At 34.6% G+C, this 20,689-nt stretch overlaps 1 protein-coding gene across 2 annotated transcripts in view; it reads left to right on the top strand.

The window, feature by feature from the left end:
• ZRANB3 (zinc finger RANBP2-type containing 3) overlaps positions 1 to 20,689 on the top strand; it is a 275,518-nt gene that overhangs the window by 93,758 nt on the left and 161,071 nt on the right. For both annotated transcript variants that reach the window (XM_081262030.1, XM_081262029.1), the window contains exon 3: positions 239 to 257. In XM_081262030.1, the coding sequence (XP_081118156.1) occupies positions 239 to 257 (19 nt within the window). The remainder of the gene's footprint in view (positions 1 to 238; positions 258 to 20,689) is intronic.

Raw genomic sequence — 20,689 nt, 5'->3', positions numbered from 1 at the left:
GTTAAAATGGTTAAGATGGCAAATTTTATGTTTGTTTTAAGATGATTGGTTTGATAATTAAGAAATCAGGGACTGGGGTTGTAGCTCGGTGGTAGAGCACTTGCCTAGCACTTGGAGGCACTGGGTTCTCTCCTCAGCACCACATAAAAATAAATAAATAAAATAAAGATATTATGTTCATCTACAATTAAAAAAATATTTAAAAAACAAGAAATTAATTTTTTTATTTTTTTTTCAGGTGTATGGTGGCTGATGAAGTAAGTATTTTCACATCTTTTATAAAATTATACAACAAATTTTTAATGAACTCTATTTTCCATATTCACTATTCTCCTTTGGTTTTCCATGATTATATGTGTTTATGTAGAAAGAGTGATGAGGGAGAAAGATATGCAGGGTGGTAGAAGAAGAAGAAAGAATGAGTATGTATTAGTGTGTTTGTGTGCCAGGGTGTGCCTGGGTGTGTATGTGTGTGTTTGCAAGGCATATATCTGGGAAATATGTTAATATTAGTCCCCCCCAATTTTATATTGTTTCCTAGGATGCACAAATGTGTTTTGAAATGTAGCCACTCAAAAACTGAACTCTTCCTTTCATAGTACTGCTTGAGTAAAACCTGAATTTTAATTATTTTGTTCTAAAGGTTATTGTTAATTGTTTCCTATGAGTATTAAATAGTGCTAAAATCCATTTTATTTTCACTAAACACTTTTATACAATTAAAAGGCATGTACATATCTCATATGTCCATTTTAATGTTTTCTCGGTGAAATTGAAGCTCTTGTTACGTGAACTATGATACTCAAGTACTTTCTGAGAATATTATAGTACAAATCAAAGTAATTTTAATACCAGTTTGAGAAATGTATTGCTGTTTTCATGATGTTTTTAAGAAAAATGGCAAAATATACTTTTCAAAATACATTAGAAATGAAAGAACAGGAAACAAAATAAAAAATAGTAGTGGAATCTAGTTTTTAATTCTTCTAATTATTGTGTTTTAATCTTAGTTAAATATAAACTCCCATCAATATCTCATCTCTACAGTCTCTTTTTCAGGAAGAAAATGAGCAAGAATATTTTGAATACTATGTAAAAAAGTTGATGTTGGGATTCTCTATTCATGCTGATTTGTAATTACCTAACTTTTTAGTTTAGATTTTTCATTCTATTTAAACTAGATGTTATTACTAGAAAGTTAATCATAGCCTATGAAGGATTTGAGCAATATAATTGGAGAAACAAGACACAGATGTTTAGAAGCAATTAACAGAAATTTCTCTTTCAGAACAGCAGGAGTTTCAACAGGCTCTCCTTGATTAATTTTAAGAATCCAAAATGACTTCACAAGGCTTGGTTTTTTTAGTACTTGAATATGTTTTCATGAAAGAATGTAAATTCATTTTTCAAAACCTCTAAGCTAGTCACTCTAACCATTTTCTCTTACATAGTATCTATGTGTCAAATATGTATGTGATATATATGTATATAATATATATGTGTCTGTGAATATTATTTCAAAATAGTCCAGTTTTAGGGGAGGTACTGAGGAATGAAATTGACCAAATTATGTCACGTATGAATATATAACAACTAAGTCCACTATTATTTATAATTTTAATGCACCAATGCTGTGTGTGTGTGTGTGTGTGTGTGTGTGTGTTTATGCCAGTTTTATGTCCACAGAACATATAAACGTTAACACCATTATTGATGATCTTCACAAGTAAGTCATGAGGAAATTTTAGAAGTCTTGGTACATCATTGGTACCTTGGTCTTAAATTGATTTTCAGAGATTTGAATAAGCCTTTAGATTAAAGGCTTATAGATTACTATGGAATCTTCATTAATTGAGAGAAACATTTGGTCAGCACCTTAATCCCTGTTAACATTTACATAATTCTCCAACAAACCCCTCTTCTTCTCAGTGAACATTATACTTGAGCATGCAGAGTTTTTGATGAATCCTTAGCCAGCATATCTTCATTATATTGATTGCTTTTCATCACTTTTTATCATAGCATCTTTCACATGTTGAATTATTTGTCATCTTTCAAAACCTTATTTTTTACTTTAATAAGTTTAAAAGAGCCTTTTAATAGTTCCACAATTGCATTTCTCATAATGATTTTCACTAGGGTTTTAAAGACTGATTCTTTGCCACCTAAGGGACTTAACAGGGTTTGTGATGTTAAATTCTATTAATAATATTAATTAAGAAAACTTTCTCACCTTTACACATGAGTATGAAAAGCAGGCTATAGAAATTAACAGTCTAAGATCACCACTCTTAACCACTAATATTCTCTATTAGTGATAGAATTGAAATGCAATTTTTTTGGAATATTACTGAGTTGCTTTAGATGAAAGTAAATCAAAAGTGCTGAGGTAGAAAGCACTTGTATATATGTAAATTATATGAACTCTAGTTTGACCTTCATTTTATTTCCTGTACTGTTCTCCTTTTGCTCTTATCATAAAATGGTATGAAGTTAAAGAAGGAAATGCAGTCTGTAATTTGAAGTTCAACCACTTTTTGATAGTTAAATTCAAAAATATATTTTGATAATGATGAGTATTTGACTCATCAAATAGCTGGGAGCCTTAGGAGAGCAATTTTACATCTGTGTTATTGAACCTACTTTTTTTCAGATGCTTGAATACCCTCTTGGAGTATTGTGTAATTTAACTGTCTGCGTGATGTTTCTTCCCTAGATTTAGAAACACACGACTTCCTTCACTGGTGTTACCCACCTCTTAGTATCTTTGCACTATTATCTTTTTTTTTTAAGGTTTAGTCTTTGGAGGACTATATAATCCACCTTCTTGATGTATATAAGATAGTCATTAGTTTAAAATTGAAATGATTTAATTTGTTTAATTGTGTGATCATGTGTTTCAGTTATAAAACTACTTCTGATAAGCAACAATGCTGCAACATTTAATAAAATGAACTTTTTAAACTTAGCGTAAATTCTTAATTATTTCTTTTTTCCTTTCTCTTATTTTAACACAATTGTTGTTTCAAGGACTGTATAGTGAATATACAGACACACTTATGAATTTGCATTCCATAAATAATAGATTCAGACAACAGTCTATAGTCAGGATTTTGCAGCATTATGTTATACATTTTTTTTTATACCAGGGATTGAACTAAAGGGTATTGACTGCTGAGCCACATCCCCAGCCCTATTTTATATTTTATTTAGAGACAGGGTCTCACTTAGTGTCTCACTTTTGCTGAGGGTGGTTTTCAACTTGCAATCCTCCTGTCTCAGCCTCCCAAGCCACTGGGATTATAGGTGTGCGCCACCATGCCCAGCTTCACGTTGTTTTTTTTTGTGTGTGTGTGGTGTTGGGGATTGAACCCAGGGCCTTGTACACGAGAGGAAAATATTCTACTGAGTTATATCCTCAGCCCTATACATTATTTCTTTTTATTTATTTATTTATTTATTTATTTATTTATTTATTTATTTATTTTTATTGGTTCACAACATTACAAAGCTCTTGACATATCATATTTCATACATTAGATTGAAGTGGGTTATGAACCCCCAATTTTACCCCAAATGCAGATTGCAGAATCACGTCGGTTACACATCCACAATTTTACATAATGCCCTATTAGTAATTGTTGTATTCTGCTACCTTTCCTATCCCCTACTATCCCCCCTCCCCTCCCCTCCCATCTTCTCTCTCTACCCCATCTACTGTAATTCATTTCTCTCCTTGTTTATTTTCCCATTCCCCTCACAACCACTTATATGTAATTTTGTATAGCAATGAGGGTCTCCCTTCATTTCCACGCAATTTCCCTTTTCTCTCCCTTTCCCTCCCATCTCATGTCTCTGTTTAATGTTAATCTTTTCTTCCTACTCTTCCTCCCTGCTCTGTTCATAGTTGCGCTCATTATATCAAAGAAGACATTTGGTATTTGTTTTTTAGGGATTGGCTAGCTTCACTAAGCATAATCTGCTCTAGTGCCATCCATTTCCCTGCAAATTCTATGATTTTGTCATTTTTTATTGCTGCATAGTACTCCATTGTGTATAGATGCCACATTTTTTTAATCCATTCATCTATTGAAGGGCATCTGGGTTGGTTCCACAGTCTAGCTATTGTGAATTGTGCTGCTATGAACAACGATGTGGCAGTATCCCTGTAGCATGCTCTTTTAAGGTCTTCAGGGAATAGTCCGAGAAGGGCAATAGCAGGGTCAAATGGTGGTTCCATTCCTAGCTTTCCCAGGAATCTCCAAACTGCTTTCCAACTTGGCCGCACCAATTTGCAGTCCCACCAGCAATGTACAAGAGTACCCTTTTCTCCACATCCTCGCCAGCACTTGTTGTTGTTTGACTTCATAGTGGCTGCCAATCTTACTGGAGTGAGATGGTATCTTAGGGTGGTTTTGATTTGCATTTCTCTGACTGCTAGAGATGGTGAGCATTTTTTCATGCACTTGTTGATTGATTGTATGTCCTCCTCTGTGAAGTGTGTGTTCATGTCCTTGGCCCATTTGTTGATTGGGTGATTTGTTATCTTATTGTCTAATTTTTTGAGTTCTTTGTATACTCTGGATATTAGTGCTCTATCTGAAGTGTGAGGAGTAAAAATTTGTTCCCAGGATGTAGGCTCCCTATTTACCTCTCTTATTGTTTCTCTTGCTGAGAAAAAACTTTTTAGTTTAAGTAAGTCCCATTTGTTGATTCTTGTTATTAACTCTTGTGCTATGGGTGTCCTATTAAGGAATTTTGAGCCCGTCCCCACAATCTGTAGATCGGAGCCAACTTTTTCTTCTATCAGACGGAGAGTCTCTGATTTGATATCTAGCTCCTTGATCCACTTTGAGTTGACTTTTGTGCATGGCGAGAGGAGGGGATTCAGTTTCATTTTTGTTGCATATGGATTTCCAGTTTCCCCAACACCATTTGTTGAAGATGCTATCCTTTCTCCATTGCATGTTTTTAGCTCCTTTATCAAATATAAGATAGTTGTAACTTTGTGGATTAGTCTCTGTGTCCTCTATTCTATACCATTGGTCCACCCGTCTGTTTTGGTACCAGTACCATGCTGTTTTTGTCACTATTGCTCTGTAATATAGTTTGAAATCTGGTATCGCTATATCGCCTGATTCACACTTCCTGTTTAGAATTGCTTTTGCTATTCTGGGTCTTTTATTTTTCCATATGAATTTCATGATTGCTTTATCTATTTCTAGAAGAAATGCCGTTGGGATTTTGATTGGCATTGCATTAAACCTATAGAGAACTTTTGGTAATATCGCCATTTTGATGATGTTAGTTCTGCCTATCCATGAACAGGGTTTATTTTTCCATCTTCTAAGATCTTCTTCTACTTCTCTCTTTAGGGTTCTGTAGTTTTCATTGTATAAATCTTTCACCTCTTTTGTTAGGTTGATTCCCAAGTATTTTATTTTTGTTGAGGATATTGTGAATGGAGGGTTTTTCCTCATTTCAGTTTCAGAAGTTTTGTCGCTGATATACAGAAATGCCTTTGATTTATGTGTGTTGATTTTATATCCTGCCACGTTGCTGAATTTATTTATTAGTTCTAGTAGTTTTTTTGTAGACCCTTTTGGGTCTTCTAGGTATAGAATCATGTCATCCTCAAACAGTGGTAATTTAAGTTCTTCTTTTCCTATTTTTATGCCTTTAATTTCTTTCGTCTGTCTAATTGCTCTGGCCAGTGTTTCGAGAACTATATTGAATAGAAGTGGTGATAGAGGGCATCCCTGTCTTGTTCCAGATTTTAGAGGGAATGCCTTCAACTTTTGTCCATTCAGAATGATGCTAGCCTGAGGCTTAGCATAGATAGCTTTTACAATTTCGAGGTAAGTTCCTGTTATCCCTAGTTTTTCTAATGTTTTGAACATAAAGGGATGCTGTATTTTGTCAAATGCTTTTTCTGCGTCTATCGAGATGATCATATGGTTCTTATCTTTAAGTCTATTGATGTGGTGAATAACATTTATTGATTTCCGTATATTGAACCATCCTTGCATCCCAGGGATGAATCCTACTTGATCATGGTGCACAATTTTTTTGATGTGCCTTTGTATCCGATTCGCCAGAATTTTATTGAGGATTTTTGCATCTAGGTTCATTAGAGATATTGGTCTGTAGTTTTCTTTCTTTGAGGTGTCTTTGTCTGGTTTCAGAATCAGGGTGATGTTGGCCTCATAGAATGAATTTGGCAGAGCTCCCTCTTTTTCTATTTCCTGAAATAACTTGAAAAGTATTGGTATTAATTCTTCTTTAAAGGTTTTGTAGAACTCCGCTGTATACCCATCCGGTCCTGGGCTTTTCTTGGTTGGAAGTCTTTTGATTGCTTCTTCTATTTCATGTATTGATATTGGTCTGTTCATATTGTGTGTATCCTCCTGACTCAGGCTGGGCAAATCATATGACTTAAGAAATTTATCGATGTCTTCACTATCTTCTATTTTATTGGAATATAGGTTTTCAAAATAATTTCTAATTGTCTTCTGTATTTCTGTAGCATCTGTTGTGATATTGCCTTTTTCATCCCGTATGTTAGTAATTTGAGTTCTCTCTCTTCTTCTCTTCGTTAGCATGGCTAAAGGTCTGTCGATCTTATTTATTTTTTCGAAGAACCAACTTTTAGTTTTGTTAATTTTTTCAATAGTTTCTTTTGTTTCAATTTCATTGATTTCCGCTCTAATTTTAATTATTTCTAGCCTTCTGCTACATTTGCTGTTGTTTTGCTCTTCCTTTTCTAGGGCTTTGAGATGAAGTGTGAGCTCATTTATTTGTTGGTTTTTTCTTTTTTTGAGGAATGACCACCAGGCGATGAATTTTCCTCTTAAAACTGCTTTCATTGTGTCCCATAGATTCCGATATGTTGTGTCTGTATTTTCATTTATCTCTAAGAATTTTTTGATTTCCTCCTTTATGTCTTCTGTAACCCATTGATCATTCAGTAACATATTGTTTATTTTCCATGTGATGTAGGATTTTTCCTTCCTTCTTTTATCATTGATTTCCAGTTTCATTCCATTATGGTCAGATAAAATGCAAGGTATTATCTCCACCCCTTTATATTTACTGAGGGTTGCCCTATGGCATAATGTATGGTCTATTTTTGAGAAGGATCCATGTGCTGCTGAGAAAAAAGTATATCCATTTGATGATGGTTGATATATTCTATATATGTCAGTTAAGTCTAGGTTATTGATTGTGATATTGAGTTCTATAGTTTCATTATTCAACTTTTGTTTGGAGGATCTGTCCAATGGTGAGAGAGGTGTGTTGAAGTCACCCATAATTATTGTGTTGTGGTCTATTTGATTCTTGAACTTGAGGAGAATTTGTTTTATGAATGTCGCAGCACCATTATTTGGTGCATAAATATTGATAATTGTTATGTCTTGTTGGTGAATGGTTCCTTTTAACAGTATATAATGACCTTCTTTATCCCTTTTGATTAACTTAGTCTTGAAGTCGATTTTATTCGATATGAGGATGGCCACCCCTGCTTGCTTACGAGGACCGTGTGCATGGTATATTTTTTCCCATTCTTTCACCTTCAGCCTGTGTATGTCTTTTTCAATCAGATGTGTCTCCTGGAGGCAGCATATTGTTGGATTTGTTTTTTTAATCCATGATACCAGCCTATGTCGCTTTATTGGAGAGTTTAAGCCATTAACATTCAGAGTTACTATTGATATATGGTTTGTACTTCCATCCATGTTTGATTATTTATCCTTTTTTTAAAAAATTTCATTTGTTTCTCCATGATTATCTTTCCCCTCGCCCTCTGTCTTTACCGAGGCACTTCCTACTGATGGTTTTGGTTATTGTTTTTCATTTCTTCCTCGTGTAGTGTCTTGCTCAAAATGCTTTGCAATGCTGGTTTTCTGGCTGCAAATTCTTTTAACTTTTGTTTATCATGAAAGATTTTTATTTCGTTGTCATACCTGAAGCTTAATTTTGCTGGATACAGAATTCTTGGTTGGCATCCATTGTCTTTCAGTGTTTGAAATACATTGTTCCATGACCTTCTTGCTTTCAGTGTCTGTGATGAAAAATCCGTTGTTAACCTTATTGGTTTACCCCTGAATGTATTCTGTTTCCTTTCTCTTGTAGCTTTTAATATTTTCTCTTTGTTCTGTATATTGGATATCTTCATAACAATGTGTCTTGGCGTTGGTCTACTGTGATTTTGTGTGTTCGGTGTCCTGTATACATCTTCAATTTTTATATCTGTTTACTTTTTTATTTCTGGAAAGGTTTCTGTAATTATTTCATTCAGCAGGTTACTCATTCCCTTGGTTTGAATCTCTGTACCTTCTTCTATCCCGATGACTCGTAAGTTTGGTTTTTTTATGTTATCCCATAACTTTTGGATGTTTTTCTCATGATTTTTTACCAGCCTTTCTGAGTTGGCTAGACTCTTTTCAAGATGATATATTTTGTCTTTATTATCTGATGTTCTGGCTTCTACTTGCTCCACTCTGTTAGTGATACTCTCAATTGAGATTTTAATTTGGTTTATCGTTTCCTTCATTTCTAGAATTATTGTTTGATTATTTTTTATAATCTCTATCTCCTGATAAAGATGCTTAACTTCTTCTTTTATCTGTTTATGTAATTCATTCTCAATGTGTTCTTTCGCTGCTTGAATTTGCTGTCTTGTATCCTCTTTAAGGTTCCATTCCATCTGTCTAAGGTGTTCCTTGAGTTCTTTATATGACCATTTTTCTGATGACTCTAGGTCCTCCTGAATATTTAGGCTGTCCTGCATTGTTTGTACTCCTTTTCTTCCTTGCTTTTTGAAACTGCTCATGTTACTTCTTGATCTGTTTGACTGATGAGTTACTGTTTACTCCTATAAATTTATTAGATGCTTGGGAGGAAAAGTATTAGAAGGGAAGAAGTCACTAAAGAGAATGAGATTAAGCAGGTAGAATTCAAGGAAGGGGGGATAAGATAATTGAAAAGAAATGAAAAAACAAAAGAAGAAAAAAATAGGAAGTAAAAAAAATTTAAAAAAAATTATAAAATTAAAATTAGAAGAAAAAATTTTAAAAAATTGTAAAAAAAATATAAAAAAACAACAAGAAAGAAAAATGAAAATGAAAGAAAAACCCAAATCAAAAAAAAAGAGAAAAGAAAAAAAGAAAAAAAAACTAATAAATGCAGTCTTAGAGTTTGATTAACTTCTCTTCCAGTACGTGGCGCTGTGCCCACCAGGCCAAGTTTCTCTTGTCAATACGCGGGAGCCAATCACTGCAGCAGCTCCTCCCAGACTGGGCGAGTCTCCAATCCTGAGTGCCTAGGGCCTCCTCTTGTGTCTAGTCACTTCCCACTTTTCCTCTAGCCAGGCCCCTCTCACGGGTGCCGCTCACCACAATACTGGCAACACACCAGGTCTGCTGCTCCCGGGAGCCCTGTTTTCATGAACGACTGGGCACACTCTTCCAGTTTGCCATTCCCTCAGACCCTAAGTTTGTAGAGCTTGGGGCTGAGAATCCTCAGCGAATTTTACCTGCCCTGCGGTAGTTCTGTGTCACGGGTCCCGCGCCACCTCTGATTCCCTTGGTCTGGCTATCGTGCTCACGGGAGAGCTGGGAGGGGCCTTTACGGGAGAGCTGGGAGGGGCCCTTAAGGTTTCCCCGATGTGTGGAGAGGGAAGGCTAGGGAATTACACACCTGTAGCTGCAGGTTTCAATGAGGTTATCTCCTCTGCAGCAGTCTGATGACGTCAGTTCTCTGCCATGGTGGTATCTCTTGCAAATGGCGACAGTTCGTTTCCCTTTGCCGGGCGACCAATGCAACGGGTGGGTCCTTACTATCTCTCAGACCAAGCCCCGTTTCAAACCTGTGGCCACTACCTATGAAGGCTCAGTAGGCATTTACCTCCGTAGGATGAGAAGGGCTGACCAGTTGTTTCAGCCGGATGGATTAGTGCTGAGTCACAGCTGTTTGTCTGTGGGAAGCAGGCGAACGGGAGCTTGAATTCAGCCGATCCGGGCTCAGTGTGTGTTCTGAGAGGCCCAGACTGTTCGCCCCAGATCCACGTCAGCTCAGCATTACCTAGTGATCCTGAGCAAACAGATTTAGGTTGTTTACGACTCCCTATGCCTGCACAGCTGAAGAGGTCAGAGACTTGATCTCTCTGCACCCGCCGCCATGTTGGAATCCATACATTATTTCTTAATAATTATTTTTAAGCACTGTCCTTGTTTTTCATTTGAGAATTATTAAAAATGTTCATTCACAAATAGATAATGTAAACATGAAAAATTTTCACATTAACACAAACCAGGTAATTCAGTTGGCTGGTATCTGAGGAAAAGTACTAAACCTACATATTTTCTTTTTTTTAAAATTAATTTAAAAAAATAAATGATAGCGGAATGTATTACAATTCTTGTTACACATATAGAGCACAATTTTTCACATCTCTGGTTGTATATAAAGTATGTTCACATCAATTCATGTCTTCATACATGTACTTTGGATAATGATGTCCATCACATTCCACCATCCTTGCTAACCCCCTGTCCCTCTCTTTCCCTCCCACACCTCTGGTAGAGTTTGTCTATTCCTCCCATGCTCCCCCTCCCTACCCCACTATGAGGCAGTCACCTTATATATATTTGGGGATTGGCTAACTTCATTTAGCACTATCTTCTCCAGTGCCATCCAGTTGAGTTTGAAAAACTTTATCAGATTTTTTTGCAGACAGAAATCTGCAGGTATCTGGAAATGCTGAAAGAACCCCTTTGGAAGGTTCTTTCTGCCCAGAAAACTTTAAAATTGAAATGGTGATTTAGACTCTCCCAATATTAACTTTATAGTTGTGAGGACTATGAAATTAAATTTAACATGAAGTTTTAGTTTTCCTTTTATATGAACCTACCCATGTTTGACAACAAAGCAAGCTAAGATTGCAATTTTTATTTTATTGTCTCCTATAGTTCCTAGTTTTCTTTCATCCTGCCCTAGTTGAATTTAACATGCTCTTCTTTTTGCTCTATTTCCAATTCATAACTCTTCATTTCAGCCCACATTTTCTGAATGAATGAATAAGTGAAATAACTGATTAAATAGTTTATACTTAAATCTCACATGGCATGATCTGTCCTAGTACTTTACATGTATTATTTAATCCCCATCACAATCTGTGGGTTTGTGTTATTATTATTATTATTTGTTCTCTTTTTACATACGAAAACTGAGGGATAGTAAATTAAGTAGATTGCCCAAGAATTTCCATCTAAAATAGCCTGGGACCTGGTATTTGACCTGAAGTAATCTAGTACCCAAGTCTATCAGTTACTTTTTACTTATTTATTTTTTTGCTATTGGGGATTGAATGCAGCAGTGCTTAACCACTGAGCCCCGTCCCCAGCCCGTTTTTAATATTTTATTTAGAGACACAGTCTCTATAAATTGCTGAGGCTCTTTGAACTTCATCTTCCTGCCTCAGCCCAGCATGTTTACTGTTATATATAAAGTTTCAGGGTACCAGACTTTACTTCTTTTCTTTTCTTTTTAATTTTAATTTTATTTTTTACAATAGTAGGGGTTGAACTCAGGGGTGCTCTGCCACTGAGCTATATCCCCAACCCTTTTTTATTTTTGTTTTCAGATAGGGAGTCACCTCTAAGTTGCCAAGCCTGGCCATAAATTTGGAATTCTCCTGCTTCAGCCTCCCAGATTGCTGAGATTACAGGCACCCAAGCTTGTTTTAACATATTTTTTTACTTTTAGCATTATACTGTGCTTCAGACTCATCTCATATGTATTCTACCCCAGTTCTAAAATCAGTTATTTCTCCAAGAAAATTAATTTGTTTTATTGAAGAATGATGCTAGAATGAGGATCCCGGTACTGCATGTGCTTATTTTTACTGAGGCATCTTTCCTTGTAGGTTCTATTAGCTGACAGAAAAGGAGATAAATGTATGTATATGAACTTTCATATATTTATACTCAGACATTTGTAAATATTTGTATCCATAACTATCTGTAGCTCTAATAAAGTTAAATATGAGTTTATACTGATATTCCAACTCGAATCCATTACCACATTGATTTTTCTTGCCTCTTCCACTTGCTTGTCTGTAATTCCCCATTCAAACAATGAGAATCTTGACTCCTACTATTTGCCACCATTAATTATTTGAATTCCAGTGTACATGTATGGTAGTTAAATGGTTGACCTGTGTCCTTATGTGAGATAATTTTATTAACTAGAGTACAGTGCTTTATGAGATGATTATACAGAATAGTTTTACTGTCCTACACAATCCTATGTTTTTCTCTTAATTCCCATTGGACCTGAACCTTGGCAACCACTGATATATTTAGTGACTCGAGCATCATTAATCCTAATTATAATTAATGATTCTAATTTTATGACAATAGAGTTTTTCATGGTGGTTCTATTCATTTAGTAATATTCATTAAAGTGACCTACATACTTACTCTTTTTATCATTGAATAACACTGCATTACATGGATATACCACAATTTGTTTTTCTGTTCACCAAGATGAAGCAATATCTTGATGACTCCCAGTTTTTGACCATTATGAATAAAAACTTGAGCTTTTTGTGTGGACACAAATTTCCCAGTCAGTTAGGTAAATATCTAGGAGTACCATTGCTGTACTATATGTTATATTAGTTTTCTACAAGCACCCTAAATAAATACCACAAATTGATGGCCTAAAAAGTTTTTGTTGTTGTTGTTTCTATTACAATTCTGGAGGCTAAAATTTTGAAATAACTGTTTAGCAGGGTTGGTTTCTTCTAAGAATTCTGAGGAATAATCTGACGCCTTTCTTCTAGTTTTCAGTGAGGGACAACAATCCTTGACAGTCTTTGGCTTGCAGATACATCACTTCATATTCATTCATATTCCCCCTACCTCCACAAAGACTATTCATTTCCAGAATTACTTAGGTCAGTACCTAAGTAATTGTGTGTGTGTGTGTGTGTGTGTGTGTGTGTGTGTGTCTGTCTGTCTGTCTGTCTGTCTGTCTTTTATTAGGACACTAATCCAAATGAATTTAAGGCTTACTCTCCTCTACTATGACCTCATGATGATTAATTAATTTATATCTGCAGTGAATTTATTTCCAAATAAGTTCATATTCTGAGATACTAGAGGCTAGGATTTCAACATATCTTTTGAGACAGAGCATCAAATTCAACTCACAGTCTGTGGTATGGCTGTTTACTTTTGTTAGTTAAGTATCAAAACTGTCTTGCATATTGGCTATACAATTTTGTGTTCCCACTAGCACTGAATGTGAATTCCTCTTGCTTTGTATCCTCACAAGCAGTTGGTATTATAGTTTGGATGTGAGGTGTCCCACCCAAAAGCTCACCTGTGAGACAATGCAAGAAGGTTCAGAGGAGAAATGACTGGGTATAGCCTTAGTGTAATCTGTGAGTTAATCACTGACTGAAGTGGTAGGATGTGGCTAGAGGAGTTGGGTGGCTTTGGGATAAATTTATACCAGGAGAGTGGAGTTTCTTTTTCTGCTTCCTGATCACTGTGATGTGAGCCACTTCCCTCTGCCACACTCTTCTGCCATGATGTTCAGCCTCACCTTGAGCCCTGAAGAATGGAGCCAGCCTTCTATGGACTAAGACCTCTGAAACCATGAGCCCTCAAATAAACCTTTTTCTCCCCTGTAGTTGTTCTGGTCAGATTCTTTAGTCACAACAGCAAAAAAGCTGACTAAAACAGTTGATATTGTCATTTTTCCTTTTAGCTATTCTCACAAATGTGTAGCAGTATCTTATTGTTGTTTTAATTTACAATTCCCTAACATCTTTTCATATACTTATGTGTCATCTGTATATTTTCTTTGATAAGTCTCTGTTTTAGCTCTTTGCCTTTTGTGTGTATGTATGTGTTTTATTGGATTGTTTCTTTTTTTGCTGTTGAATTTTGAGAATTCTAGCTTTTCTCCTGTTATCTTCTAAGAGTTTGTTTCACATTTTACATTAGTCCTGTCATCCATTTTAAGTTAATATTTGCGAAAATTGTTACATTTATATCTAATATTTTTTGCCTATAGATACCCTGTTTTCCAGTGCTGAAGCACCAATTGTGGAAAAGATTATCTTTTCTCTGTTTTCTTCCTTTGTTGAAGATCAGTAGCCATATTTCTGTGACAATACCACACTGTCTTGATTACTATAGCCTTATAGTAAGTCTTGAAATTGGGTAGTGTTCATTCTCCAACTTTCTTCTTCAGTATCATATTCGCTATCCTAGGTCCTTTTTTACTTTCCTTACAAACTTCAGAATTATTTGTTATTGGTATTCGCATTGGGGTATTACATTCAGTCTAAAGATCAAGTTGGGAAGAATTGAAATATTTTTAAAAATTTTTTTTCTAATTAGTTATGACAGCAGAGTGCATTTTATTTCATTGTATACAAATGGAGCAAACTTTTCATTTCTCTGTTTGTGCACAATGTAGAGTCACACCATTCGTGCAATCATACATGTACCTAGGGTAATGATGTCCTTCTCATTCCACCATCTTTCCCACCCCCGTACCCCCCCACACACTCCTCTTTGCCCAATCCAAAGTTCCTCTATTCTTCCCATACCCTCTTCCCCCATCCACTTATCAGAGAGAACATTTGGCCTTTGGTTTTTGGGGATTGGCCTACTTAGCATGATATTTTCTAACTCCATCCATTTACCTGCAAATGCCATAATTTCATTCTTCTTTATAAACAACATTTTCTTTATCTATTCATCTATTGAAGGATACCTAGGTTGGTTCCATTGCTTAGCTCTTGTGAAGTGAGCTGTTATAAACATTGATGTGACTGTTTAACTATAATATGCTGATTTTAAGTCCTTTGGGTATAGTCCAAAGAGTGGGATAGCTGGATCAAATGGTAGTTCCATTTTTCTAAGGCATCGCCATACTTCTTTCCAGAGTGGTTGTACCAATTTGCAGTACCACCAGCAACAAATGAATGTACCTTTCCCCCCACATCCTTGCCAACAGTTACTGTTGCTTGTGTTCTTGATAACTGCCATTCTGAGTGGCACTTACATTAGTCCTGTCATCCATTTTTGATTTGCATTTCTCTAATTGCTACAGATGTTGAACATTTTTTTCATATATTTGTTGATCGATTGCATTTCTTCTTCTGAGAAGTGTCTGTTTGTTTCTTTGCCCATTTGTTGACTGGGTTATTTGGTTTTTTGGTGTTAAATTTTTTGAGTTCTTTATATATCATGGAAATTAGTTCTGTATCTGATGTGTGTGTAGTAAAGATATTCTCCCACACTGGGAGCTCTCTCTTCATGTTATTGATTGTTTCCTTTGCTGAGAAGAAGCTTTTTATTTTAAATCTATCCCATTTATTGTTTCTTGATTTTATTTCTTGCGCTTTAGGAGTCTGGTTAAGGAAGTCAGGACCTAAACCAACATGATGAAGTTTTGGGCCTAATTAGTTATACATGACAACAGAATTGAAATCTTATATTAAGTCTTTGGTCCACGAACATAGTTTAATTTTTCATTTATGTAGAACTTTCATTTCTTTTTTATCATTAGGTTTCTTCATATATGTCCTGTGCCTCTATTGTTAAATTTACACCTATGTATTTCATTTTGAGGAGTACTGTTATTATAATTTTTAGCATGATATTTCCCAACTCCATCCATTTACCTGCAAAAGCCATAATTTAATTTTCTCTATACCACATTTTCTTTATCTATTCATCTATTGAAGTATACCTAGGTTGGTACCGCAGTTTAGCTAGGAAGGAAGGAAAACGAAAGGGAGATAGAGAAAAAGAGAAGACTCTTTGTGTTTTATTGATTTGTTGTTTTTGTTGTTGAGTTGAAACCGTGTGTACTAATTAAGAAAGATTCACATTATTTTTTTCGCAATGAGTATTGCATCTTAGCCTCTGCCTTTATAGTAGTAGTTCCAAGATTTATTTTAAAGATTCTTTAAGATTATTTATTGTAGGTAATCATCTTCTGCAAATGGACAATTCTTCCTTTATAATATGTAGATCTTTTATTTATTGTCTAGAAAATAAAGTTGTCTAGGTCTTCCAGTTCAGTGCTGTATAGGAGTGATGAGAAAAGACGTGCCTGCCTTATTCCTAGTCTTAGGGGGAAGCATCTTGTTTCTCACTATTGAGTATGATGATAGCTATAGGTTTTTAAAAGATGCTCTGTATCAAATTGAGGAAGTTCCTCTCTATTCATAGATCATGAATAGCTTTTGGATTTTATCAAATGCTTTTATTACATTAATTTATATAGTCATTTGATTTTTTTCCTATTATTTGTTGATGTGATGAACCACATTTATTGAATATTCTGTCCTTTTCTCAAGCCTGCCGCAGTCTGGCTGGGCACAAAATCACGAGCCACTCAAACAGGAACAAACTTTATTTTTTGAAATTGCCGCATGCTCCCGGGAAGATTGCCAACCGACCCACACCCCACATGGGGTTCTCCCGGATCCCCACAGGAAGTTCCTCCCCCAGAATTCCCTCCTACCGCACTTCCCCAACCAATGGGAACTCTCCAGTAATCCCGTAGCAGGCCCAGGTGAACAGCAAGAGTCCAATATCCATATGAATGCAAATCTTAACATAATCATCTCAATGGCTTGCTGGCATCACCTTTCAACCAAAAATGCCATGCATCATATTACTTGGCTGTGGCTCTTAGCACAAGCCCATTTAAAGTCATCATTCATAACCTTCTCTTGGCACTACCTCTATACCACCATCCTTTTTTGCCTCTTGGTACCCTTTTATTCTCTTTTCTGCTGCAGTTTGAATCATGTTCTGCACCCTTTATCTTATTTTCTCCACAGATCAGAATTCCTAGGTCTAAAGCCATGTCTATCTAGCACAAACATCTGGGGAATAGTGTATTTTCAGTTAATACCTTCTGAACAAATTAATGAAGGAAGGAAAAAGAAAGGGAGATAGAGAAAAAGAGAAGACTCTTTTTGTCTTATTGATTTGTTGTTTTTGTTGTTGAATTGAAACCGTGTGTACTAATCAAGAAAGATCTTTTCACCTGGATAAGAAAACCGTCTTGTCTATTGGTCACCACTACTTTAAATCAAGTCCATGCTTACTACCATCCACCTCCAGTTATTTCAGACATATAGGTGATGAAGACAAGAATCCTTTAAGTGGGTTTAGGGATTTGGGGATTCTTGTTCCTTTGGGCTGCTATAACAAAAATACCATGGACAGCAAATATTTCTCATAATCCTGGAGGCTAGGAAGTCTAATATCAAAGTATTGATGGGAGCCATTACCTGGTTCATAGACAGTGTATTCTTGATGTGTCCTTACATGTCAGAAGCAGCAACAGAGCTGCCTGAGATCTTTTTTAAGAGGATACTAATCTTATTTATGATGTCTCCACCTTTATGACCCAATCACTTTGCAGAGTTTCCACTTCTTAATACTATCACACTGGGGCTTAAGATTTTAATGTATGAATTTTAAGGGTAAAAAATATTCAATCCATGACAGGGATCTTTAGAAATATAAAAAAAATGTTAAATGTCTGCTATAGATTCTTCATGATTTCCTAAATAAATTCAAGTTATGCTTCAATCTGATAATTTTTTTTTCTTTTGCAGTACGGGGAATTGAACCTAGGGATGCTCTACCACTGAGCTATATCCCCCAGCCCCAACCCACACCCTTTCTAAGCATTATCTAAATATTTATTTTTTATTATATGTTCATATATATATATATATATATATATATATATATATATATATATATATATAGTATAGAGTGTATTTTGACATATACATATATGTATAATGTATTCTAATTAGGATCCTATTCTTGTGGTTGTACATGATGTGGAGTTTCACTGGTGGTGTATTCATATATGAACATAGCAAAGTTAATTCTGATTCATTCTACTGTCTTTCCTATTTCCATTCCCCCTCCGTTCCATTTATTCTCTTTTGTTTAATCTGAGAATCTTTTAAACCCCAGCCCTTTTAATTTTGAGACAGAGTCTTGCTAAATTGCCCGAGCTAGAGACTCAAACTTGTAATCCTCTTGTCTCAGCTTCATGAGTTACTGAGTTTACAGGCTTACCACTGTGCCCAGCTCAATCTGAAAAGTTTTATCTTGAATGCTATTTCTGACGTAATATTTTATTTGAAAAATGTTTATGTTGCTTTGAGAAAGCTTAAGAACTGCTCTTTTTTAGATTATTAGATTTTTTGTGTTTTTTTTTTTACAGTGAGATAAGTCATGTACTTTTCTTAAGCTTTATCTAATTTTACTCATCAGTGACCTAAAAGTGTTCCGAAGAATGATTCAATCTTTGGCATTTTGTGCAAATTCGAATCTTCTCATCTTCTTTCAAACTCTTTAAAGCTGATTTAGGAAATTAAAACTAGAATATATTTTTTAATAATGATAAGATTTTACTGTATTTTGGAATTTTATGTATTTAAGCCTATGAGAAATGAAATATTTCTAGAGAGTCAAAGATTTTAGGACAGCCAAGCATTCAAAAGAACATTTTTTGACTATAAAGATTTTGTAGGAAATAGTTTTTCAATATTTCTGCTTCTTTCAACATTATACTCTGAGCATAATTTAACCTTTTTTGTTGCCTTGTTTAACAGAGAAGGTCAACTACTGAAATAAATGAGGCTCCTTATATTATTAATATCTTAACCTGTTTTAAGGTATGTGTCTACTCTTCATTTTTGCAACTCCAGAGCCTTTTTCTTCCCAGGCCTAAGTGAGTTGCCAGCCAAAATAAAATGGCTCTTTTTTTTTTCAACTTTTACTATTATTGATCCTGAGGCTATTAATGATAAACAATTTTACAATAGATAAGTGAACAAATACTATCTGCTGAATATGCTCATCACTTTTCAATACATTTTTGTTTGAAATCTATATTTTAAGTTATTTTATAATATATCAATAGCTCAGAAATTAAGTTAGTTATCTTACTTTTTTGTTTCAACATTAAATCCTAGCATTTATAACTTAATTTATTCCAACATTTTCATGGTATTTTGTTATTTACTCTAACTTCTTAGTTAACTATAAATTTAATGAACTATTTGTACTATTTTTAATATCACTGATATCTCATTAAAATAAAATCAAGGGCCTAGGGTTGTGGGTCAGTGGTAGAGCGCTCACCTCACACATGTGAAGACCCTGAGTTTGATCCTCAGCACCACATAAAAGTAAATAAATAAAACAAAGGTTAAAAAAAACCCTAATTTAATTTCTATTATTTATTGCTATAGTCATTATTGATTTGCAAGTAACATTTATTTTTATTCCTAACCCAACTTAAAATTTATTTCTGAGGAAAAATTTTTTAGATAATATTTTCATTAAATAATATTAGATAATATTTTCATTAAATTTTCTTGAAGTCCAGATGTGTTACATTTTCTTTAGTCATCTGGTTTTACAAAACTAGAATCAATTTTTTTAATTTGACATGGCTAATATTCAATAAATTAGAACTGTGACTAGCATATAATGACCTTATAATTTTGACATATTTCTTTTCATAGATTAAATTTGAACTCGTTAAGTAATAATTGATGGATTCTGCAATTTGGAGCCTATTCTGTACATAGATTAAGAAATTTTATACCATTATTAATTCTACTAGAAGACAGTGAAGAGAAAGAACAGAGAAATTATTCAATAATATCTTTAGTCATAGTGGGAAAACAAAGAAATATCCCTATCCAGTAAAAATATCAGAAAACAAATATATCTCCCTTGATTTAATTCTACCCTAGAGTTCATGATGACATTGCATTATAGGAAAAATTAGGCTTAACTATGTCTAATACAGAAGTAACCTATATAAACTCTATCCTAGAGAAGAGAATTGTATAGTTAGGACCCAGGAAATAGGACAGTTTCTTTTTAGACAAAAAGATTGTCTGTAAAAATACATATAACATTTAATTTTTAACTAGTAAGTACTTTGAACACATAAAAATTAATTTTAACTATAAGTAGTTTAAAAGCAACGATAATTTTCTGTTTCTTATTGCTTAATAGAATAGTCCTACTTTTTTTTTTCTGTATTACCTAAATAGCAACTTTTATTTTTAGTAGCATTCCATGTCTTTTTCTTAGACTAGCAAAATTGATGTAACAACCTTATTTGCTTCACATTCTTGTTTCCATTTCTGCAGATAGTCCTTCAGCCTAATCTCAGGCTTTGGGGTCCTTTCTTTCTGTTTTATTCTTTAAAAAGTATCTACTAAACTCACTAGGATTTCATTTTGTTATCTGTGCCATTTTGGCAACTAGTAGAGGATGTAATTAACTAGCAGTTTCTTTTCTTGTTACTTGTTTCCTTTTTCATTTTATATAACCATTTAAGCAAATTAATTCTTATTTATCTTTCTAAAAAACTTTTTTTTTTGTTTTGTTTGCTTGTTTGTTTCTTTTTTTTTTTTTTAAGAGAGAGTGAGAGAGGGAAGGGAGAGACAGAGAGAATTTTTAGTATTTATTTTTTAGTTATCGGCGGACACAACATCTTTGTTTTGTATGTGGTGCTGAGGATCGAACCCGGGCCGCACGCATGCCAGGCCAGCGCGCTACCGCTTGAGCCACATCCCCACCCCTGCTTGTTTGTTTCT

This window comes from Spermophilus citellus, assembly GCF_964194105.1.
Source record: "Spermophilus citellus genome assembly, chromosome: 11".
Classification (NCBI taxonomy): Eukaryota; Metazoa; Chordata; class Mammalia; order Rodentia; family Sciuridae; genus Spermophilus; species Spermophilus citellus.
This window is presented reverse-complemented; position numbering and strand designations above follow the sequence as displayed.